The sequence below is a fragment of the Panthera tigris genome, chromosome B1 (assembly GCF_018350195.1).
Source record: "Panthera tigris isolate Pti1 chromosome B1, P.tigris_Pti1_mat1.1, whole genome shotgun sequence".
NCBI lineage: Eukaryota > Metazoa > Chordata > Mammalia > Carnivora > Felidae > Panthera > Panthera tigris.
The window spans coordinates 52,801,564-52,826,477 of record NC_056663.1 but is presented as its reverse complement, the minus strand read 5'-3'; the positions used below and the strand labels follow the sequence as shown (position 1 = coordinate 52,826,477).

General features: G+C 51.1%; 1 protein-coding gene across 3 annotated transcripts; it reads left to right on the top strand.

Annotated features, from left to right (window-relative positions):
- Nucleotides 1-540: 540 nt before the first annotated feature.
- Nucleotides 541-20,846, top strand: CTSB (cathepsin B). 3 transcript variants are annotated; one of them, XM_042983594.1, is made up of 11 exons: nucleotides 541-647; nucleotides 4,775-4,965; nucleotides 12,609-12,759; nucleotides 13,757-13,842; nucleotides 14,619-14,733; nucleotides 16,189-16,307; nucleotides 17,119-17,204; nucleotides 17,460-17,603; nucleotides 18,127-18,243; nucleotides 19,235-19,363; nucleotides 19,857-20,846. In XM_042983594.1, exons 3-11 carry the CDS (start codon nucleotides 12,634-12,636, stop codon nucleotides 19,952-19,954), a joined length of 1,020 nt encoding a protein of 339 aa, XP_042839528.1. In that variant the 5' UTR covers nucleotides 541-647; nucleotides 4,775-4,965; nucleotides 12,609-12,633; the 3' UTR covers nucleotides 19,955-20,846. The 3 variants fall into 3 exon arrangements, with proteins under 3 accessions (XP_042839528.1, XP_042839527.1, XP_015399712.1); XM_042983593.1 differs by lacking the exon at nucleotides 4,775-4,965; XM_015544226.2 differs by lacking the exons at nucleotides 541-647; nucleotides 4,775-4,965; nucleotides 12,609-12,759; nucleotides 13,757-13,842; nucleotides 16,189-16,307 and having other exon boundaries at nucleotides 14,660-14,733.
- Nucleotides 20,847-24,914: the final 4,068 nt, after the last annotated feature.

Genomic DNA, 24,914 nt, shown 5'->3' with positions numbered 1-24,914 from the left:
ACGCAGGTCCTGAAATTCATACCCATTTATTATTACACAGCCGGAGTATTTTACAGGCACGTTCTCAGAATATCAACGCCAAAAGAGCCTTTTAAGGCTCTTCTGGGAGGCCTACTATCATGATACCCCCCACTCAGTCAGTGGTTTCTGAATGAATGAAATGAAGGACAGTTACCCCTCCCCCCAGCAGGGATCCATCAGGCTTTGAATGGCTGCTTTCAGGCTCCGGCGGCCCCTGGGGAGTTTCTCCCGGCTGGATGGAGGCGCTTAGGGCCACCTGCATCTCCCCTCGGCTCCCCACCGGCCCCCATCCGTAAGCTCCCCCTACCCACCAGCCGCGGGATCTCCCGGAGCCGTGTCGGGTGTAGGGTCCACTGGGGGGGGGGGGGGGCGGGGACGGGGATGCGGGTGGCGGGCCGGGGTGGGGGAGGCGGTGGGGGAGCAGGCCGGGGTGGGGGAGGGGGTGGAGAGGCGGGCCCAGGGCTCGCAGCGGTCACGTGGCGAGTCAGCTGGGCGCGCAGGGCGTGGCGAGTCAGCCGGGCGCTGTAAATAGGCGCTGGGGCCGGCTCGGGGAAGCTCCGGCGGCGGCTTGGGCATCGGCACCCCAGCTCGCAGGCTGCAGGCCCAGGCTTTCGGCTGCGGAGTCGGTGAGTGCGGGCGGGCGGTGGAGACGCGGCGCCGGCGCGATGGAAGTGACCTTGGTGATGGGACGGGGACACCGGGTCCCTTTGCACCCCCGCCAGGCCCAGGCCGGGTCCCGAGATATCCCGGGGCGGGCGGGAAGTGGAGGGGGGGAACCCTCGGGCTGTCATAGCTGGGCGGGCAGGGATGGCAGCCCGCACACTTCTCAAAGTCCGTGCGGGGAGAGATGCAAAAAATCCCACGAGGGCAGCCTGGCACCCGCCCCAACTCCGGCCAGAAAGCAGGCACCCGCCGGCCCGTCCCCTAGGGCTGTGCTCGCGGCCCCGGGTCGGCTCAGCCAGACCCCATGATCCGCCCGGCTCTAGGGTCGAGCCTGGGGAGCAGCCCGGGCGGAGCTGGGGAGTTTGCGGGGGAGATCCGGGGGAGGAGCTTGCGGGGAAGCGCTTGGCCTGGGTTCTGGTGACTTTCCGGGTAGGATCTACCTCCCCAACCCCTTGTGAGCTTCTGGGCCTCAGTTTCCTCAGGAAATTGCTGATAAAATAGTGTCTCCCTGCAGGTGTTTTCTTGTTCCAAAGGGTTTGCTTGGGCAACTTTTCTGCACACGACCACACACGATTCCAGGGACCCCAGAAGATAGAAACCAGAACAGGAGCCTGGAACCGGGTGGAGTCGGGTGGAGGCCACATGTTGAGCTAATTCAACCATGGAAGGGGACATTAAGCTGAGAGAAGGTTGGGAGACTGGGTGAAGGGCATGGGGGCTCCAGTCCACCTCTCCCTGGGAGGCTGGGGATGGAGGGGAAGATGCCACTCCCTACTGCAGTGGTGCGAAGGCGGTGCCTTCCACAGGCCAGGGTTGTGTGCAAGAGGAGAAAGCAGGCCAGAGTCTCTGGGGCATCACCTCTTCCCTCAGCTAGTGACCCTGGAGGCCTGGGCGAGGGAGTCGGAGGGTAGCAGCAGCCCGTCCTGGTAGATGTAAATTGGATTTGCCTTCTTAGTGGGCCTAGAACATTCTCTTCCACAGGCTGGAGGAGGCCAACAGGCTGGGGGGGGGGGGGGAATGGGGACGGGGACAGGACAATTACTTAGGCCCACATCCTACCAGTCCCTCATCCCCAGTGGGAGGGGAGGAAGTGGGGTTCAAATGCAGACCTAGCTCCTTTTGTTACCTTGGGAAACAAATCCTCAAGTGCCTCCGCCAGAGGCAAACACAGCTGAGATACATGCGTTCAGTTGACTTTATAATAGATTCAGAACGATAAGAATGTGACAGGTGACGAGGCTTAGAAGGGTGTCTGTTTTAGTAAGGGCTGCTTTTCTGCCCTAACATCCTTAATTTAATGGAGAATTGTTTTCTGTTGGCACAGTTGATGGTGACCCAGAGCCCTTGAACTTATGGGAAAAGGGGACTGAGCCGCACCCTGCCCCCACCCCCCAGGCAGTGGCTTTCCCAAAGAACAACCCTGAAGGTGCCCTGGGGAAAGGTTCTGCTCAGATCTTTGTGGGCATCTGTCCCACAGCTGGGATACTGCCGCTCAGCAGTGGAAAGCTGTAGATCCCTTATCTGGGGGCTTCGAAGGCCAGTCCAGCCCTGGCTCTAGTAACTGCCCTGCTGTTGGGTCAGGATAACTCTGTTTCTGAACTGGTCAAGCGGTGAGGCCTTTTGGCTCCAGGATGAACCCGCCGGTGTGCTGCTGATTCCGCAGCTTGAGCTGAGGCCTTTTCTTCTAGACTGGCTCTTTCTTTTCCCAGTTACGGGACCTGGGAATTGGAGTAGGAAGCTGCACACATTTTAGGGATAAGAGATTTTGTGTTGCTATTGGCTGTTGGATTGAGAGGCAATGGAGAGCATATCCAGAGGAGCTGTCGAGCATCTGTCGGGTCATTTTCTTAAATGTGGTCATGACTTGTGGTTGTGTAGACTTTCCCTGTCATAGGGAGAGAAAAACTGAAGTATTTCAGAGGGAGGGCTCATGACATGACGTCTGCCGCCTATTTTAGATAGTTTCACATAAGGAAGGTGTTAAAGAAATGGGAATTTTTCTGGATCAAGAAGGATTGAAATTGGGCACTTTCGTAGGGTTCAGCCTCACCTGCAGAGAGATGGTGGGGGTTGACATGGGGATGAATCTAGGTGAGGCACATGCAGGTATGTATTGTATATACGGGGTAGACAGCAGTGTCTGCATCTGGTCCCATATATAGCGTCACCTCTTGGTTTAAGCTCAGCACACACTCCCGAGGCTGCCTAAGGAAGGGTGTGTGGGCGATAAAGCCTCCTTCCGTGGTTGTTAATTAATGTTCCTATTCCACCCTCATTTGGATAGGGAAGGGGACCTAGGAACCAAATGCCCTAATATATATAGACTTCAACCAGTCTCATTTTTAACCTCAAGCCTCATGCCCACACCCTTCCCACAGCCCCTGCGGCCTCCAAGTCTCAGGCTTGTGTGGGGTTCCTAGGGTGAGTGCACTTCTTGGTTACAGCTCCCCTTTGAAGGAGGCAGGTTGCAGCTTGTTGGCTCTGCAAATCCATTACCCACCGGGGCCTGCCTCTGATCTTCCTGGGAGACATCCTGGCTCCTGTCCGTTCTGTTCTTTAGAATTCTCCTGCACACTTTTTTTTTTTTTTTTTTTGGTAATTTTAATACTTTATATCAATCTGTGAACAATGTTATTAAAATTGATATTACTGTAGTTGTGCTGCGGTGTATCCCTTCCCGCTAGTGTTTGTGCGATTTATTTATGTTGATACATGAAGATCTAGTTCCTCTCCATGAAGATCTAGTTCCTCTCCAAAGCACGGAGTATTTACCAAGGTTACAGTTAGTTTTCACTTTTGCATTATTCACCATTGCACTACAGTAAACCCTCGGCATCTCAGGCACTTGCAAGAGTTTCTCGAGGGCAAGAGCAGGAGAAGTCGCATTAATTGCTGGGTCATAAGGTGTGTGTGCACTTCCGTTTTGCTAGATGCTGATAGAGAGCGCTGTCCAGTAAGTGTTATCAGTATGTGTTACTAGCGGGGTTGAGAGTTCCTGTTCCTCATTTACCACCACTAGCTATCACCAGACTTTAATTTTTACCAAACTGATGGGCTTGAAATGGTGTCGCTGATTTAATTTTTATTTCCAGGAATTCAAATTAATTCCTTGCCCAAGAAACCATTGACCTAGTGAGGTTTTCTATTTTCGTTGTTGATCCCTGACAGTGTTTGTAGTTTTAATGTGTCTGTTAACAGCGAGAGCGTACTAAGGTTTCTCTACATCCTAACAGGTATCTGGACTTCTCTGTAATTAGGTAGCATTTTCTAATTTTTTTTTTTTTTTAACTTTCAGAATGCATGTGTGTTTAGGGTACTGTAGTTTGACGCTTCCCCTTTACAGATGAGAAAACTGAGGCTCCTGCAAGTTGGTGACATGACAGGGGTCACTAAAATAACTGAGGTGGAATTTCTCCTAGAGTTTGATCTCTTGCCAGTTGTCTGTCCCTACTCAGATATACTTCTCAGGGCTTGCTTGTTTTCTCAAGCACCAGTTTCCCTCACATGTGATAAAACAAAGGTTTCATACAAGACCAAAGGTCCCTTTCCAGCGTTACTGTCTTATGAATGCTGGACACTGAGAAAGATGCATGCCTACGGTCTTGACTGTTGTAATCTGTCTCCACCAGGCCAGTAACTCACTTTGGTCTGGTCATCAAGATAACCTAGTTACCAGGAAGGATGAGGGGAGGAGGGTGGGATAGATCCCACCAAAATAGGAAACCGATCCAGTGTAAGGCACCTAGATACTCTGCCAAAAGACCCAGCAGGGGCTGGGCTTCCCCATGACCCTCTGACCTGCTGACCTGGACTTGGGCAGGATGTGCTCACACATGTGTAAGTCACGCGGCTTCCAGGCTTGTGCAAGACCTGGGAAGGCCGTGCCAGCCAAAGGCCTCCGCCACTCCAGAGCGGAGGCCTTGTCAGACATCAGCCGGGAGTCACCTTCTCAGTCACTTAACCTGGTTGGTGGTTGGGAGTGCTTTGTTCTGGTGGTCAAGAGAGCAGAATGAACCAGTGTTTGGGGACCTGTTGCTGCAAGTAGGGCGATCATAATTTTTCATCCCATTTTTTCATTTACTTCTGAGAGTAAAAAGAATGAGCCTGGGACATCAAGAGTTAACTGGCCTGTGACTAGAGAGATGTGTACTCCCCTCACTAGTGAGCCCACAGCCGTTTCCTGGTGGCAGTTCGTTATAAGGGCTGCCCACTCCGAGCCAGGCTGCATGGAAGGCGCTTTCAAAAAGACCATCTCCTTACATCTCCCAACAGCCTTGTGAGGTGAGTATGTTTTCCTGGAGCCTTGAGAGAAACCCGGATCAAGCAGAGAGGCAAGGCCTTTCTGTCGCTTGTGTTTGGCACTGCCGAAGTCTTAGCCACCTCCGTACCCAGCCGGCAGAGAGATGTGATCTAGCCTGCAATCGAATTACGGAGCTGCTGTGCCCCTGCAGGCTGGGGAGGCACAGAACCCTAATCTCATTTAAATCTCCAAGGATTTCTGAAAGCTTTTGCAAAGCAGTCCTGAGGTCCTTCAGAATCCAGGCAGTATGTCCATGGGAGAAACAGAGACATGAGAATGCAGTGCCCCCTTTAGCATCTCAGCAAGTCAGTATCAGGGCTGTGGAGCAAAGCTGGTGAGCAAAAGCTTCCAGAACTTTCTAGGACTTTGCCCAAACTCTCTTGGTTCTCAGCGATACAAGTTTTTTCAGCTGCTGAGGGCCTTCCTGGGGTCCATTGTTTTAAGCCTAAGATAGTAATTCTCTTCTTCTGTTTGCAGGATGTGGGCTGCCGTGGCCGATCTTAAGCGATGTTCCATCGTGGGCCGTGTAGCTAGATGGTTTCCAGGCCCTGTGGGAGACTAGCGTTGAGCAGGCCCGCCCTGCTCAACCTGGTGGGAATTAGTCACTGATTTTGGACAGATGGTTGGCAGGTGGGCTGCAAGGGAAGTACCTGTGAGTGGCCTAAACTGTTTAGGTGGGTGAGGCAGATGGGGCCTTCTCGCTGCTTCCCCTCGACCCTGCAGGGCTGTTAGCTGCACAGCTGGTGGCTGACTGCAGTGGACCCCCTTTCTGGGTCACCCAGGAGTTGCTTTGGGGCATTCAGCTGCAGAGCCTGGCTCTAGAGGACAGATTGCCAACTGCTGCCTGCTCACCCGCACAGCTTTAAGGAGACGGATGGCGACTAGGAGCCCTTTTTGTTGTGTTATTTTTAATTTAAAGATCGTAAGCCATGAAGTAGTTGACCGTGTTTCCATCAGGAGCAAAGACATGAAACATGAAAGACACATCAAGGCTGTGATTCAGACTCAAAGGCAAGGTCCGAGCGTATCTGAGATGAAGGCACGTTGTGTCAGCATCACAGCCGCTCCAACGCTGAGGTGTGACTGGGCAAGTTGAAGTCAGAGGAAATGAAGAGCTGTCTGGTTTCGATGTGTAGGTGTACCGAAGCGGTCGAAACTTCAGGAACAACCGTCCGTGGTGACGGCAGGAGGCAAGATAAGTCTTTGTGGGAGAGAAAGAAGCTTGACGAAGTTCTCTAGCAAGGTGCCACTCAGTCTTCATATCCCTCCTGCCTGTCCACCTTCCCCCTAATCTGTAGCCAAGGTACAACTTTAGTTTGTGACTGTTGGTAAAATCTAGGCGCACTCAGTTTTTGATTCTTTAGAGCCCACTGTGCAAGAGGTTGGCAGTATACGAACAGCAGCGGTGGTCAGGCACGAGCCACGTATGGGAAGGCACGTGAGTGCTAGGCACGCGTTCCTCCTCTGTGTGGCCACAAGATGGCCGCTGGCTTACGTGGAAACTGCAGACCTGTCTCCTTAGATTCAGTACAGATTTCGAATCCAGTCTACCTGAGGGGCTCTACAGTCACATGAGAAAGCTTTTTTAAAAATCAAGCTTGGTGACAGTCCAAACTGATTGCATGTCCTTAGGGATATCAGGACTCTCAGCCTTCTGTGACTTGGCATCAGCTCCTCTCCTGTGTTTATTCCAGCACCTTCCAGAGTCCCAAGGTCTGCATTAGTCCCAGGAATGGCTTCAAAGGAGTCTGGGGAATGGTTCTGCTATAAGAGGGTGGGGGGTGGCTAACGGGATCAGCTGGCCCCAGGCCCCTCTGTGCCCATGTCGACATTCTATAGACCCTCAGTGGGATGTGCTTTCATGTAAACCGTTAAGTGCCGCAGGGTTTGGAGAGGAAAGAAATGTGAGAGTCTGCCCTTTTTTAGCCGGAGTTTGTCTTGGCAAAATGGCAGAGGGGTGTAGTGGAACCCCAGGTCTACCCAGGAGGACCAGCTGACCCGGGGCTAGAAGCACCATCTGCCCGCAGCTGTTCCCTCCACCAGCCCACGCCCTGAGAGGGAGTCTGGCGACTTGGAAGTGCTTATCCACTTCGGGCCCCTCTTTTCTCACAGAATAAGGACTTGCTGTTCGTTCTCTGCTGTAATTAAAAAAAAAAAAGACCACAGAACTGAGAAATTAAAAGGGAAGTATTTGCCCAAAAGAGGGGAAGTGAAAGCTGGCTCTGTTTCATGCGAAGGCCAGGGAACCCATGACCAACATGTTAACAAGCTTATTTTATTTATTTATGTTTTAATTTTGTTTTAATGTTTATTTTTGAGAGAGAGAGAGAGAGAGAGAGAGAGAGAGAGAGAGAGAATGAGTGGGGGAGGGGCAGAGAGGGGGAGACACAGAATCCGAAGCAGGCTCCAGGCTCCCAGCTGTCAGCACAGAGCCCGACGTTAACAAGCTTATTTTAACCATTTGCACATAGGTTGTCCAGTGTGCATGATTTGTGTGGATGCAGAGAGAGATGCCTGGCGCTCACTGAAGTCAAATCGCCACTGCTCTCAGGACATCTGTGTCCCCTTCAAGGAGGAGAAAGTTGACTTAATGTTCTTTGGGCTCAACAGTCTCCAGACTCTCAAAATGGAAACCCACTTGGAGGTTCATTGAGGTTAAAACCTCATTTTAATTCAGACTCTTTGTGATAGAGGGGTATTGTGGACAGGTTTGGAGTGAACCGGAATTCTCTGGCACAGGCTAGAAGTAGGGGGAAGAAGGGAAGACGGAGGAGGGAAGGAAGCAGGGCAGTGAGTTGGACCTGGGCATTAAGCGTGCCCACGTGAGCAGCCCTTTATTGCTTTCTTACTGTAGAGCAGGCGCTGTACCAGGGGCTTCTGCCCACCCTCATGACACTCTTGATTTCCACCTGGAGCAATGAATGGTCATTAGCCCCGTCTTACAGGTGGCGAAACTGAGGCTCAGTACAGGTTGGCGCTCAAGGGTGCACAGTTAGTAAGTGGAAGATCTGAATCCAGGTCTCCTGACTCCAAGCCCCGTGCTCCTCCGCCCCACAGGCTACCGCAGCTATTAACCACTTCAACCCCGACTTTCCGCCAGATGCCACAGCGCTGTGCCTGGAGGGCTGGGCTGAAAAGAGGAGTTTCCCAAGTGCTCAGTCCTAGTGGGGCTGGGAATCTGGTTCAAGATGAGCTCCCGCCCTCCAGACTCACATCTCTGAAGTTCACTGGGGCCCCTGGTTCTTCCTGACACAGGGTTGTGAGTAGGGAGAATGAAGTTAACAGGAAATTTGGAGGAGGGCCTGTGGAACCAAAAGAAAAGGGCAACTGCACCAAAGCGTCACATCTGGGGGGCCTGGCAGACCTCAGGAATTGGGCCCGGGTATGGCCATGGCAGCCGTCAGTGCAGGAACTGAGAACCGTCCGATAAATGGGTCGTGGCTGTGGTCTCTGCCACCAGAAAAACCAGAGGAATCTTGTGTAAAGTCCAAGCTACCATGGAATTGCTCCCATTCTCCACTTGCCTATGATGTAATATCTCAGCAGATGGCTAAGCCCCGGGGGCCACCTGGAGACATATAGGGAGCATTCACCTGGGCCTGGCTCAGGACCCAGCCACGTTCCCGTCACCCCTGCCTGACAGGTCACAGTGAAAGCCGAGGATAGGGTGGGATTCTGATGGGCTCTTCAGCCAGGTCTCAACCTGCTGGCATGGGTCTCAATGCCCACATGCCCAGAGTGTTTACTCCAGTGTTTGTGTGCCAGGTTCTTACATCTGGGGAAAATGTGAAGGTACCGGCTGTAATTCAGAGGGTGCCGTGAAAAAGAAAGGAATCTGACTGCTTTGCTTCTTTGCCCAGAAGTTCTAAAAGAGACCTCAGGGGCGCCTGGGTGGCTCAGTCGGTTAAGCATCCGTCTCTTGATTTTGGCTCAGGTCGTGATCTTGAGGTTGGTGTGTCTGAGCCTCGCATCAGGCTCTGAACTGATGGCATGGAGCCTGCTTGCGATTCTCTCTCTCCCTCTCTCTCTTTTTCAAATTAAACTTAAAAAAAAAAAATTAAAAAAGACCTCAGCTCCCTTGCCCCTTCCGCCATGTGAGGACATAGACATTCACCTAACAGTTGGAGGTCACGTGGGTCCCTGATGTGGTCTGGTGAACACCAGCCTCCCTGTGAGTCACTGGAAAGAAGGTGTTCTGTGTTTTGAGCAGAAAGTCACTAGGGAGAAGGCCTCACTGTTGACTGGAAATCAACTGGAAGTGCCTTTGGGCTCAGGGGTTTTGGTAGCTCCGGCTACTCTTCCTAAAAGACCAAAACTTTGAATATAATATGTTAATTTAATTTAAAAAAAAAGAGGGGGTTAGTGGAAAATAAATCTCCCCGCCACAGATATTGCTTTCATATGTTTTTCCTTATGTTTTACACGTGGTAACAGTAATGTGAATGTATATTGCTTCATGATCTCACACGCTTACCATGACTCACCGGCTGCCTGCTTTTTTCCACTTACCGGTATCTTGGGCTTATTTGCTTATCAGTACAATGTGATTCTCGCTTCAGCTAGTTCCTATCTTAATGGTTACTTTGTATTCTATTAATCATTTACTGTAACTTCACAGTTGTGGTTAGTAGACACTTGCTTTGTTTCTGGTCTTCTGTGATACAAAGAATATTCAGTAAACATCTGTATACCTATATCTGTGAATTTGAAGCTCGTAGGATACATTTCTGAATGTCAAATTGTTGAGTCAAAGCGTGTGCAGATCGCCAAATTAATAGAAATGGTCGGGGGTGGGGGGGGAGGCGCCTGGGTGGTATCGCTTAAGCATTGACTTGGGCTCAGGTCATGATCTCACGGCTCATGAGTTCGAGGGCCGCTTCGGGCTCTGTGCTGACAGTTTAGAGCCTGGAGTCTGCCTTGGATTCTCTGTCTCCCCTTCTCTGTGTCCCTCTCCTGCTCATGCTCTCTCTCTCAAAAATAAATAAACATTTAAAAAAAACAAAAAGCCAGGCCATCGTCTCCATGGGGTTCATAAGCGCAGCACCTCTGCCTCCCCACACCTAATCCACCCCCCAGGAGCTGTCCAGCTGTCTGCCTTTGCCAGTCCTTAATTTTATCTGTACCTCCCTGTGGTAGAGCATCTTTTAATATCTGCTGGCCATTTGTAGTTCTTTTTCCTATACTTCATTGTGTGTGTCCATTTGCCACTTTTTTTATTCTGCTTTTTCAGGTTTTTTTTCAAGTTTACTAAGTTTTTTATTTTGTGAGAGACAGAAGCAGAGAAGGAGGGGGAGAGAGGAAGCATGAGCAGGATAGGGGCAGAGAGAGGGAGAGACAGAATCCCCGCGTGGAGCCCAACATGGGGCTCAAACCCACGAACCATGAGATCATGACTTGAGCTGAAGTCAGAGTCAGATGCTCAACCGACTGAGCCACCCCTGTTTTTATTCAGATTTTTAGGTGCCTTTTGCATATTAAGGAAATGAAGCTTTGCGTATATGTAAGTACTATTTTGTAGTTGGTCACTTTTTATTTTGTTTTCTAGAAGAGTGGCTTTATTTTTACGTAAGCAAGCCTTGTCCCTTGGTTTTACGTCAGTCTTAAGTATCTTACTCTGATAATAGGTTGTTTAAACTGCGTTTATTGTCTTCATACAGTTTCTGTTTTAATTCAAGAACTTTGTTCCGTGTAGCGCTTCTCGTGTGTGAGAAACCAAGTGTAAACGTTCAGCCTTACTATTTTTTCCAAGATGCAGATGTGCAAGCACCATTTATGACACGTGCTGTTTCCTCACCCACCTATACCACATACGCTGAGCACCCACACATAGGAGATGCTTCTGAATGGTCTGTTTTGTTGACCAGACTGTTCCCAGGCAGGAGTCACCCAGGGTTTTATTATATACCGACTATCTCAGAAAGCAAGCCTCCATCAGTGCTCTTTTCCAGAATCGTTTGCTGCCATCATAGTTATTCGTTGGGATGAATTGTTGCTGAGGCAGCCATCAAGTTTAAATCTTCCCTCGGACGTACTTCACTGTGGGAGGTGGCATGTTCAGTGCATCTTCCTGTAACCCCATGACCCCGGAGGAGATGGGTCATTCTGGAAGCCCCAGAGGTCAGGGACAGGAAATCCTCCCCCTCTCTCCACCGCCGCCACTCCCCACTGTGTGGGCATCTCACAAGGCCCCATGGTGCTGTGACACCCAGAAGAGCATTTCTTGCTTTCATTAGAGCTGCTTGCCTAAGAGCGTGATTCAGAGGTCGAGCAGGAAACTGCCCGTCTCCTGACTTGCAAGCCAGTCCAAGATCTAAGGACTGTGGTTGTAATGGGATGATTTCCCTTCTCGGGAGCTCCCGCTTTGAACCAGGAAACAGAGCCCTTGGCTGACTGGAAAAACCAGAGAAAAATCTCAGACTTGTGCCACTGGCCAAACCAGCCCTGCTTCCCTGGTTCTGCTGAGTTTGGCACACGCTGGGCTTGGCTCGCTTGTGTTTTGCTTGTTCTATATCCAGAATGTGGCTCATGAAATGTATTTTCTTTTGTAGTTTTCTTTTCTCATTGGGCCTCTACTTGGGACCTAATCTCAGAGGCTGTTGACTCTTTCAGAGCACTGACTTGGAAAAAAGTCTCCAAGACTGGGTTCTACAGACCCATGGAGAGGCAGTTTGGCAATAGTAGGGAGGGCACTGAACTCAATTTAGCCTTAGTATCTGCGTTCATTGATTTGTTTCGTGGAGTCACCGATCCTGCTTTGTGGCCTGGGCCCCGGGGTTATGACAGGCAGCGGGTCAGTGCGCGCCCCATCCTCTCAGCTCCCAAGCTATCAAGCCACAGACCATCCAGGGAACAGCAGTGACTCAGACACAGCTTGAGGACAGCCCCTGAGACCCAGGCCACATGCATCACCAGGACGCAGCTGCAAAAGGGCCTCGCCGCTTGCAATGCAGCCATGTGGTTTTCTCTGTCCTGTCTCCCAGGCATCTGGAGGAGAAGCAAATACAGTCCGTCTTAGCCCGTGGCTGCTATGACACATACTGCACGTTGGGTGGCTTCTGAACGGAAATTTGTTTCTTGGTTCTGGATGATGGGGGGATGTCAGGGTTCTGGGATGGTCAGATGAGGGCCCTCTTCCAGGTCACCACACTTCTTGTGGAGTCCTCACATGGCCGAAGGGAAAGGGAGCTCTCTGGGGTGTCTTATAAGAAACTAGTTCCATCACAAGGGTTCCATCCTCCTGACTGATCACCCCCCACAGGCTCCACCTCGTAATCCCACCACATTGGGGTTAGGATTTCACCATGAATTTGGGGGCCTGGGGGGCACGGACGTTCAGTCCACGGCACGGCCCTGTGATGTGGGCATAGGTTGGGATTTTGATGATACGAGGCCTGGGAGCCCATGGGCCTTGAGGGCTGTCTGCCACCACACCCAAGCTTTCCAGGAGAGGACACTGAGGAACAGAAGGGGGCAGAGATGGCAGAGCCGGGAAGGGAACGTGGGTGTTTTGACTACTGGGTTGTTTCTGGCCCTGGAACCATGCCATCAGAGATGGCACCCTTGTGTATGTTAAGCACTTGAACTGAAAGAAGTGTCCTGATGTCTTGTGTGTTCTCTTTTCTAGGTGACTCTAAGATCCAGCATCCAAAATGTGGCAGCTCCTGGCCACTCTTAGCTGCCTGGTGGTGCTGACCAATGCCCAGAGCAGACCGCCTCTCCAGCTCCTGTCGGATGAGCTGGTCGACTATGTTAACAAGCGTAACACTACATGGAAGGTGGGCTGTGGGGACTTCTGTGCATGTCCCTTTTGGGGATCGGTCTGTGCATTCTGACTCCCAAGGGAGGTGGCTGCAGCTGTGGCCCACAGGACACTCTGTCCTGGACAGTTGGTCTGATTGAGAGTCCTGGCCACTCAGGCCCATGCCTACCTGCTCCCTTCCCTCTGTGTATGTGTGTGTGTGTGTGTGTGTGTGTGTGCGCGTGCATCCATAGAAGTGCACTGGGTGATAAACGAGCTTTGGAAGGGTTCACAATCAGGAAGACCCTGAACCCCACCGTGGTAGGTGTTAGTGCTCATCAGTAGTGGCAGCACCTCGATTCTGGCCGGTCCGCAGCCCTGGGGCTGCAGGAATTAAGAAATGAGGAATAAGCCACGTTCAGGGCTGCAGAGCATCTCTCTTGACATCGGTAAATGTAGCAGATCAGAGGAGACACCCACTGGCCTCGGAGCTGTGCGCTGCCCGTGTGGCTCGCTCTGGGCTGATTGTGGCCTGCTCGCAGGGTGCCTGTCTTGTCCTTTCAGGCTGCTGTAACAAAATACCACAGACTGGGTGGCTTATAAATAGAAAGGTATTGCTTGTGGTTCTGGAGGCTGGAAGTACAATTTCAGGGCGCCAGCATGGTTGGGCTCTAGGGAGGGCACTCTTATATTGTAGATGGGTGACTGCTCATTGTGTCCTCGCTTAGTGGGAGGGGCAGGCCAGCTCTCTGAGGTCTCCTTTATAAGGACACTAATCTCATTCATGAAGTCTCCACCCTCATGACCTAATCATCTCCCAAAGGCCTCACTTCCAGGTGCCATCAAGGGTTAGGTTTCACCATGAATTTGGGGACACGTGTTCTCTAAGAGGGCCCCAACCCCCCTTGCTCTGCTGAGCTGGATGGGAGCCCTGGCCTTGTCAGGCGTTGCATGTGGGCGGTGTGCATACTTCCATCCACCCGCATCCCTAGACACCCCCTCTGTTAACTGCTGTGGGCGGGGCTCTCTTCCAGGCTGGACACAACTTCTACCATGTGGAGCCGAGCTACCTGAGGAGGCTGTGCGGCACCATCCTGGGTGGGCCCAAGTTGCCCCAGAGGTGAGTGCCTGTTCCCTGGGGGATAGATACTCTGTTGCACCTGCCCCGCTGCCATGGGAACCGCAGGTGTGTGTTTGGCACAGCGGGAAGGAGGGAAGAAAGGAGGCCTTGGCACCCACAGGTCTCCCCCTCCCAGAGCCGCAAGGACGCCACCTGACAGGGCTCAGCCCCCGGTGCCCGTGTTTTGTGCTGCTGCAGGTGTCTCAGGGCCCCAGTGGAAAAGGCCCCAGGTCTGGTTCTGCATGACCGGGATGGACCCAGTCTTAAATGGTTTAAGGAGAATTTTTAAAAAGTCATACGATCTCCATTAATGTTCCATTTTTTTCTAGAGAACTCTGCAGTGGGCATTTTCATGTAGACATTACTCTTGTAAGAAGCATTAGAAATCTCTGACAACACAGATGGAATAGCTATGAGACTTAACACGGTGGTGAAGATACTAAAATTGATGCAAGGACCCTGGGCAGACCCTGTGCGGGGCGGGTTAGGGGAGGGCGAAACACAGTTATGTGGACTTTGTGGCCAAAACTCTTGAAAGATACCCCAGAAAATAAGACTGGAAAACAGCATAGGGAATGAGAAGCTGTGTTGAGCAGTAGAATTCCTGGTTTGGTGCTACAGAGTTCCCAGGGAACAGCCCTGCAGCCATCATCTTGGGCTTGGCTCCCTTGTGTCTCCTTGCCAGGCGGTGGCCTGGCCCGAAGTCACTGGCCTCTTTAGGGGTGGGGGTGGTTTGTGACATGCGAGCTTGTCACGGAGGCCTTCCTTTTATCTAGAGTTTCGTTTGCCGAGGACATGGTTCTGCCTGAAAACTTCGATGCCCGGGAACACTGGCCTAACTGCCCGACCATCAAAGAGATCCGAGACCAGGGTTCCTGTGGTTCCTGCTGGGTGAGAGGGGCTGGAGTGAGGCGGGGGGACAGCTGTCAGATCAGCCGTGACTAGGCAAGTTATGGGAACTTGCTGAGCCTTCGTTTCTGTCAACATAAAAGTTACGAAGATCTGTGGTGGAAGAATAGATAGATAGATACGCAAAGTGCCCTGGGTGGCCCGTGTGTGTGCTGTGAGGCTGTCTGTTTTTCTGTTTGATGCGCTGTCCCAGGCCATCAGCAAGCACCATTAGACTCCTACTCTGCTTCATGGAGAAACATCCATCTCTGTCAATGAGCTGTCTTAATTTTGTTTAACTGTGGTAAAGTGCACGTGGTATATTAACCATCTTAGGCATTTTTGGTCGGCAATTTTTTTTAACGCTTATTCATTTTTGAGAGACAGAGACAGAGCACAAGCCAGCAAGGGGCAGAGAGACACAGAGTCCAAAGCAGGTTCCAGGCACTGAGCCGTCAGCACAGAGCCTGAGCTGGGGCTCAAAACCATGAACTGTGAGATCATGACCTGAGCTACCTTAGCCATTTTTTTAATTAAAAAATTTTTTCTTTTAATCATTTATTTTTTAGAGAGAGAGAGAGTGTGAGCAGGGGAGGGGCAGAGAGAGAGGGAGACATAGAATCTGAAGCAGGCTCCAGGCTCTGAGCTGTCAGCACAGAGCCCAATGTGGGGCTTGAACTCACGGACCGCGAGATCATGACCTGAGCTGAAGCAGATGCTTAACTGAGCCACCCAGGCGCCCCTATCCTAGCCATTTTTAAGTGTACTGTTCACTGGCGTTAAGTACATTCACGTTATTGTGAACGCATCACCATCGTCCATCCATAGAACTCTTGTCATCTGTAAGCGTGGAAATTAAACACTGCCCCTCCATTCCCTGCCCCCCAACAACCACCCCTCTACTTTCTGTCTCTTACTGACCAGCCTAGATACCTTGTATTAGTGAAATCATACAGTATTTGTCCTTTGTGTGAGCTGTTTTTTCTGTTAACAGAAACCACATTTTAGGGGCGCCTGGGTGGCTCAGTTGGTTAAGCGGCCGACTTCGGCTCAGGTCACGATCTCGTGGTCCGTGAGTTCGAGCCCCGCGTCGGGCTCTGTGCTGACTGCTCAGAGCCTGGAGCCTGTTTAAGATTCTGTGTCTCCCTCTCTCTCTGACCCTCCCCCGTTCATGCTCTGTCTCTCTCTGTCTCAAAAATAAATAAACGTTAAAAAAAAAAAAATTAAAAAAAAAAAAAGAAACCACATTTTAGAAATGAGCTGAGTGACCAGATAGAGATGTGGGGTGGATGGGTCTCCTAACTTTAAAGACCAGCTTGAGCACCAAGACCCTCACTGACCTTGGGAGAGACTAGTCAGCAAGGTCTGAGCCTCCTGCTGTGGTCCTCTGACGCGGTGGCCGGTGGGGCCCACAGTCCAGGAGTGGGGCTCACCTGCGTGGGGCTTGTTTTCCTGCAGGCATTTGGGGCTGTGGAAGCCATTTCTGACCGGATCTGCATCCTCACCAATGGCCACGTCAATGTGGAGGTGTCCGCCGAGGACATGCTCACCTGCTGTGGTGACCAGTGTGGGGATGGGTGAGTCTGAAGCAGCATCCTCCACTGTGGGAGCCGGGCCCTTGGGAATGGCACTGGGAGCCCCCAGGCCGAGGCCTCCTGGACAGCGGCTGAGGGCTCCCTGAGGACAGGAGTGGTACTTCCAGGTCAGATAACGGTCCTTTGCTGGGACATCTTGGGGACCTGGGGAGTCCAGAAGCAGGCCTGGCGTGACTGCTCTTTTCTGGGAGCCGCCTAAGACCAGGCTGACCCCACAGTGCTGGGTGTGGGTGGTGGGGTCCAGGCACAACACAGATGGTCTTGGAATATGTGATTAAGTTTCAGATCTTAGGCCTGGTTTTTGTCGTCTTTGTTCCCTCTTCTTGCTGAAAGAAATGTAATAGCCTTGGGGTCTGTTTTCTGTAATTAAGAATGATGGGTGCCTGCCTTTTTGCCAGCTCTGGCCTTGGTTTTATAACGTGGTTCTCAGATGTGGCTGCAGATTAGAAATACCTGGGAGTTTAAAAAACAGTGCCAAGGCCTCACCTCACACCAGTCCTTGGCCTTCGCATTTTCTGTATTAAAACACCAGGGAATTGCAATGTGCATTCCGTGTTCCAGGAAGGACACAGCCTGGTTTGGGGTAGACAGGAAGAAGAGAGTCTTTCCGACTTGTTGAGGATGGTGGTGGTGATTCCCTGGAAGAAGTGACTAGCCAAGGAGGGGATGAAGTGGGGTTGGCTGGGACCCAGGAGAGCTGCTGGGCCAGTTGCAACCCTGGGGCCCCAGGCAGTGGTCTGGGAGCAGCTACAACTTCTCTCACAGTGAATTTAATGAATGGCTCTTTTCTCAGCTGTAATGGGGGCTTTCCTGCCGAAGCTTGGAACTTCTGGACAAAACAAGGCCTGGTTTCTGGTGGCCTCTATGATTCCCATGTAGGTGAGTGTCTGCCATCAGCGTGTATCTGGCTAGATGGATTTTATATCAAAGAACAATAACAGGCTCATTGTGCATTACAAAGTGACGGTTGAGGGTGGAGGGCAGGAGGATGGAGAAGAAGGCAGAGTTAGCACAGTGTGGGGAGTGCTGTGTATTTGACCTACTGCTCCTGTCGCCCCAGCTCTGCCCTCTGCTTCAAGGGGCTTCTGAAGAAGCTGTCGGCTGACACCCTCCTTTCCACTTGGTCCCCCCCAGGCTGCAGACCCTACTCCATCCCTCCCTGTGAGCACCACGTGAATGGCTCCCGGCCCCCATGCACAGGAGAGGGGGACACCCCCAAGTGCAGCAAGATCTGTGAGCCCGGCTACACCCCATCCTACAGAGAAGACAAGCACTACGGTAAGGTGGGGCCTGGGCTACTACCCAGCACCCCGGGCCCGGGGACCTGCCGACACCCTTCCCAGGCCGGAGAAAGGGAGAGGCCAGGGCAAGTGAGTCTGAGTCAGGAACGCAGGATGGAGAAAGGAAAGTTATGAAGGACTCTCCTGTCAGAGGGAGCAGCATGCTGCATTTCTGCATGTCTCCACCCTGAATTTGGCCTCAGGATTCCTGTTGTTTGAGAGTCACAGACCCTCTGAGTGGGGAGGGACCAGACCCCTCGCTTTACAGAGGAGTAATCTGGCCGAGAATCTTTCTGGGTGCCACTCTACCCTTCTTCCAGGGTCTCCTGCTCACTGCCCCTCCCGATACAGAGCTCTGCTCTCCCACTTCTTGGCTTCCGGGTCCAATGCCATCATTCTCCCCTGCAGAAGCCTTCCCTGACCCCCCGGGCTGGGCGAATCCCCCTTTAAGTCAGTGCATAGTTGACTGAGGGAACCGTGGGAAGCACGCCTCACCCCCACTCGGCTGATTCATTTGCCAGGATGCAATTCCTACAGCGTGTCCAACAATGAGAAAGAGATCATGGCGGAGATCTACAAAAATGGCCCTGTAGAGGCGGCCTTCTCTGTGTTTTCGGACTTCTTGCTGTACAAGTCTGGTATGTATTGGCCCCTCTGATGACAGTGGGAGCAGAGGAGGTCTGGGTTCCGGGGGACCACCAGGACTCTATCAAGGAAGAAGACCTCATTTTGTCCTGGCCACGTCCCAGATCATGCCTCACATTCAGTGGATGAGAAGACAGGAAGCACCTGGCCATGTGGGAGGCTGTGGGGATTCACCCGGGGCATGAGGACAGCCCCTGGCCCAAGAGCCCTCTTAGAAACCCCCCATTCTAGATGAACGGTCTATAGCTGACCACTTCGGTCTCATTTACATTGTGCCAGATGGAAAACTTCAAACCTCTCAACTTTTATGAAACCTCATTGGATAAAGATGATTCTGGCAAGGAAAAAGTTAGAAAGCTGGCAGTTTTTAACAGTCCCCACCCATATTACAAAAGGATGCATTTTCATTTGACAAAGTGATTCACCAATGAGGGGATGGCCTGCTTGACAGGCCCATGGGCACCTCCGCCTGTATCTTTCTTCATCCATCAGTGCTCGCCGCCACCGATCCGGCCTGTCTCCTACTTCTCCTCTGCGTGTATCCCAGGGCAGCAGTTAAAACTCTTTTAAGTTTTACAGAACCCTTTTGACAAATAAACCCTTACGTGGAGTCCCAGTATGTAGAACAGATAACTGGTTTGTTAACATTCCATTTTTTCCTTAAATTAGAATTTGTAACTTTAGTTTTAAAGGTGACCAAGAAGCGTATTTTGTTGGGACCCCCATTTTAATATTTTTTCAACATATTTGAGTGTTGGGCTTTCAAAAACCTATTTAAATACTTCCCGAACGTTGTGGGAGCCCCTGGAGCCTTCTGGGAGAACACCAGGCCTCTTGTACTGCCCTGTTTGCAAGCAGTTCTTTGGGAGGGCTCGTTGGGCCCTCTGGACCCCATTTGTCCTGACAGGTAGCTGGCTGAGGGGCAGGGATGCCGTGGGAAATGGGGCATCAGCCTGGTCTCCACCTGAATGGGCTTTCCCTTAGGCGTGTACCAGCACGTCACCGGAGAAATGATGGGAGGCCATGCTGTCCGCATCCTGGGCTGGGGCGTGGAGAATGACACACCTTACTGGCTGGTTGGCAACTCCTGGAACACTGACTGGGGCGACAATGGTGAGTGGCAGCCCTCTTCCTGCTAAGAGGGTGTGGTGAGCCAGGACGTAGTGGTCCTCTTGTCCTTTTCTGCTCTACCTGCTGCACAGCTCCTAACACTAGGCCCGGGGCTCAGCTGTGAGCCTCCAGGTCTCTGGGTGCTAGTGAGCTGGGGGTTCCCTTGCCATAAGGGTAGACTCTGATCCTGAGAGGGTGGTGTGAAGCAGGTGACAGCTTCAGGTCGCTGGTGCCCGCACAGTTCCCCCATCGCCCCAGGCGCAGAGCCGGTTTATGTGGGGTCCACTGGAAGTGGTGTCCAGAGGCCTCACGACGTGGTGCCAGGCTCCTGGGCAAACAGTAGACATCGATAGGGCACCTCGATGCCGATTTGATACTTGCTTTAGGGCTGGGTTGGGGTCTGCCGCTCCTAGGTGTTTCTGGGGTGAGTCTGAGTATGTTGACAAGGACCAAAACCCAAGGCACACTTTAAAGGCATATTACTTTTGCTTTCCAGGCTTCTTTAAAATCCTCCGGGGACGGGATCACTGTGGAATCGAATCGGAAGTTGTGGCTGGAATCCCATGCACTGAGCAGTACTGGAAAAGGATCTAATCTGCTATGGCACTGGTCTTGCCAGCCCCGGGGCAGTTTTTCCCTAAATCGAGCCAATTGGGCTGGTGATGGAGGGTAGGAATGTCTTTTATTCTTTGCATTCAGTTGAGATACAAGAGGTTTTGGACGGGGCCTGAAGGATTGGGCCAAACCTCGTGTCTACCGTCAGACTGTCTTCCAAGGAGACACATCCGAAGCCTGCCACCTTCCGGCCTGTTCAGTGGACCTGCTGTCACAGTGCACACTTAGCCCACGTCAGCGCCCGCTGCAGGCACGGCGAGGCCTCCCCCGTAGACTAGTGCTGCGCGTAGTGCCTGCTGCTCCGACTCCTGCGGCCGCCACCTCCACGCCGCCCCCCGACCCCCCCCCAACCCGCGTGCACCAGGGAGCAAGACAAACATCCACATGGGCCTGTAGGCCTTCCACAGGAATAGGAAGTGGAGTTCCTCACAAGACAGATTGCCACCAGCGGCAGTACTTCTGAGCGAGGAACTTTCTAGATTTGGAATAAGTTGAGGAGGAAAATAGTGCGGCAGCTCTCTGGAGAAAGCTGTTCTCCCAGGGCCCTGCATCCCTTGAGCTTTGCAGTGCTGCACCCCCTCTCTGGTCTTCTCCGTGGCATGGCTCCTTTTTAAATAGGGGTTTTTAATTTTTTTGTGCACCTCAGCTGGTCATACGGACGAACGAGGAAACTTTTTGGAAGAGCTGGCCTGCTTCACAGGCTGTCTCCTTACAACAAAACCGGGTGGTCGTGAGCAAACAGGCCTATCAGCCTGACACAGTGGAGCTCGTTTGGGAGAAGCCAGCTTTAACCATTTAAAAAATCACTGCTTCACTCTGTTAATTTAACGAGGAAAGGAATGACGGTGCCAATAAAAGTTTGCTCCCTTAACGCGAAGCCTTGTGTTCTGGTGGGGATCCCGCTGTCTGTAGACTCGGAGCTGCTGTCTGTCCTTATCCCGTGGAATCAACATTTTCCTGCATCTGGGGGGTCCTTGAAACTCTAACCGGGGGTCTCTTGCCTCAATTAGGGGGAACTAAATAAATGCCTACTTTAACTCCTCGCTGCCCCAGCCGCACTTTCAAACCAGTTTCTCTCTTCTTAGGCCTCTGCCGTTTTCATCCACCCTGTTCTGTAAATTCATCCCCTAAACTGCCTCAAGCCCTGATGAACTCTGCCCCTGCTTAAGGAGCTAAGAACAAAGCCATACTCCGCATTTTACCAGCTACAGGCCAGCAGTGACCTGTGTGAGGATTCACACAAACAATGGCGTATCGGTGATGCCATGACGCAGGTGTCCTAGTGGAGGACCGGCTTTCCCTGGTCCCCTCTGATGTTGGAACGGGATGGAGGCAGAGCCTGTGTGTCGTATTCTCAGTTCCCTAGGTCTCTGATTTACACTGCTGGTTAAGAACCGTGGCTTTGCATGGGCCTAGTTAAGAATCCTAAGCAAAGACGCGTACCAGTTCTTGGGAACGGGGGAAAGAAACTGCAGCCATCCCACTGGCCTATCAACACGTGACTTCTTTCCCTGAGAGGTAGACTCGCTCCAGAAGCATGGAAAGTGTGACTTTTGATGTGAATTGCAAGTTAGGAATCAGAGGGACACCTGGGTACCTCAGTCAGCTAAGCCTCTGACTCTTGATTTTGGCTCAGGTCATGATCTCGTGTCTCTTGGGATCGAGACCCTCATCGGGCTCTGCACTGATGGCGCGGAGCCTGGTTGGGATGCTCCCTCTGCCCCTACCCAGCTTGCGCACTCTCTCTCAAAATAAATGAACATTAAAAACAAGGAATCCGAAACAAGCTTATTTGCATCATCAAATAAGCTCTTACACCCGGTGAATACTGAAGGGAAAATTTATGAAACCCAACATATTTCAGAAGTGTTTAACAAAGGCTACCAAAGCCACAAATTTTGCAATCGCTTTATTCTTAAAATTGCAATCAGAAGACATTCATAACCTCAATGTAGTTCTAACAAATTCGACCTGCTCTCCAAATGGAGTTGAATGATCCCGTTTCCATCCTGTCTGCCACGTGCCCACCTGCAGCCCATCCTCCCCCCTGGAAGGTGAAAGAGCTGCCCTAAAACGAAGTACCCAAATGAACTTCACGGCATCCTCAGGGTCAGCTTGAGTCTTTGTTAGAAAATAAAACAATGTCTATTTAGGATTGGAATCGATGTCAATTCTTTCATAAACCTCAAATTACCTCACTGACCACCACCCTGTCACCTCAGTTCAATTGGTGCCATGTTTTCCTGGGGTGCCTGTCCTGATAGATGGAAGTGACCGTCTGTGCCTTTTCGTTTATTCCCTGGAGAAGGGCGTGATTTTAGTTTAGACTTAGCATCTGAGCACACAGTTGAACCTGTCCCACTCTTCACATACATCAGATAGCTACACTTGAAAAGCATGGCCATCACCTAGCTTGTCAGAAATGCAGAATTTGGGCCAGACCTCAGTCTGCGTTTGCAATTTAACAAGACTCCTGGTAATTCAATATGTTCACTCAAGTTTGAAGAATAAGGCCTTAGAGCAGTGGTTCTCAAACTGGGCTCCTGTCCAGCAGCAGTATTTGTATCACCTGAGAACTTAACATGCAAGTTTTGGGGTACCTCCCCAGACCTGAGAGACAAATGGTCCTAGCAATCTGGGACCTTCAGGCAACTCTGATCCTAAAGGCTGAGAACCACAGCCTTAGAGCTCTGCTTCCAAAGCTGCTAAGAATTAACAAATGGCTAGCCATGTCTCCTCCCCTATGCACATGTGCATGCCGGACCCAGAGAAATGGTTCTGATAGAATGGGCTTCTGGGTAATTGCTCCAAGCACTTTCCCAAAGGGAGATAGGTGGCTCTGTGTGTCTGCACAGGCTTTACCTGGAGCTCTAGAAGCTCCCAGAATGTGGAGAGCAGGTTCCTGCTCAGGTCTGTTATAATGGAATTTTAGATTCAGATGGGTCAGATCCTCCTCTGAGGAAAAGCTAAAAATACTCCACTGTAAGTAGAAATCAAGTAGACTATGGACCAGAGATGCTAAATATTTGATGAATAATTAAAGTGTGGAACAGAGTGAGGTGGCCAGATTTAACAAAAATAAAGGATGCTTAATTAGATTTGAATTTCAGATCAAGTAATTTTTTAGTAGAAATATATCCTGTGCAGGGCACCTGCATGGCTCAGTCGGTTAAGCGTCTGACTCTTGATTTCGGCTCTCATGATCTCAAGGTCTGTGAGATGGAGCCCTGTGTCTGGCTCTGCGCACTGAGCGCAGGACCCTCTTGGGATTCTCTCTCTCCTCTCTCTGCCCTTCCCCCTCTCACTCACATGCTCTCTCAAAATAAACATTAAAAAAAAAAAAAAAGTATGTCCCATACAATTTGGGGGACATAATTCTACTAAAAAACACTATTATGTCTGCAATTCAAGTTTAACTGCGTATCCTGTATTTTACGTGGCAATTTAAGTAGAGAAACAGAAGGGCAATTGTCTTCCGAAGCACTCAGGAGTGGACAGTAGAGCTAAGACCTTGGCACAAGTCAGCGATAGGAAAAATTCCACAGCTTTACAGTTGGGAGGGACCTAGAAGGTCATCTAATAAACCTTACAGAAGCTTAGAAAGTCGCACAGGTCACAAGTGAGCCAGGAGGAAAACTTCCGGTACATCCACCTCCGAACAAGGCTCTCCACCAAGTTGTCCTGTATTCTACACAGGACAGAACTAATCTGATACTTCAACACACAAATTTATAACAACCTACCTTGGAATCTTTAACCAAATTCCGATGTTTAAATTACTTGGGAAATTACTGTTGAGTGTGGCTCACAGCTGTACTCCAGGTGGCAAAGGACTTTGGCTTCAGCGTGGTGACAAGTTTGTCCAGGACTGAGCCCCAAACCAATCCACCAACTGCAGCTCCCACAGACCAAAACTAAGCCATTGTGTCAGGCGGCGGCAGTCACAGGACAAAAATCAGTGTGGGTGTGCGTATAACAATGCAAGGCCAATATTATTGCTGGGGAAAACCCTCAACTTCGGTGATTAAGTCACCATCCACAAAGGACAGCAGCAAAAGAGTAGACTATATACTATGTACATGGAGAGCATTAATGGCTTCTAGAAAGCACTTTAATGCCCTACGACAGTGATTGCTCAGCTTGAGGGGCTTTTTCAAACACCCCTAGAGAGGGGTCCTCCCTGGTCCAGGCTGAGATTCTCGGTGAGTCACTGGGTGAGAACACATCACCAACCCCGGCTGCGTGGGAGTAAAGAAGAAGGCAAACAGCGATGCTAGAAGAATTAGGCTAAGTACATTCGGCTTCCCAGCCCATCATCTGAAAACATTTTTGTCTTTGTTGAAACTTCAGTGTATAAACGTGATTTTTTTTAAAAACAGAAACAAAGGACAAAACAATAACAACAACCACCACAACCACAAGCCCCCTGGATGTAATAAAATCTGCTGCGGCTAAGAGAATCGGCCCACTTTAGAGTAGGCTGGCAGAGTCAATGCAGGTTACGGGCTGGGCAGTGAGGCAATGCTGTCACTTGCTCATCTCCGGCGGGCGCCGTGGAGCCGGGGCCAGGCAGCTGGATCCTCGCTCTTGGTACCGCTCTGGTCCGCTCTGCGGGCAGCAGCGGGCCAAGCCCCCTGGCCCTCGATCACTAACTCCGCTCTTGACTTCTTATCTGCCATGTGCCTCCAGGCTTTCAAGTGAACTGCCCTTGACAAATGCAGAGTAATTCCATTCTTTTTTACAAACGTATCTTTACATATGGTGTCTTCTCAAGAAGTCAGCCTTGACTGGAGGCCAGTCTTCTACAATGGGGCCAAAGGCAATCCTGCAGTTCCTCTGGGAAAGCTAATCTCCTTTTAAATGAGGAAACCATTCCAGAACACCCAGAAGTGAATCCTTAGCCTTCACGTGCAGAAGACAGTTGCATTCTTAGGAAACA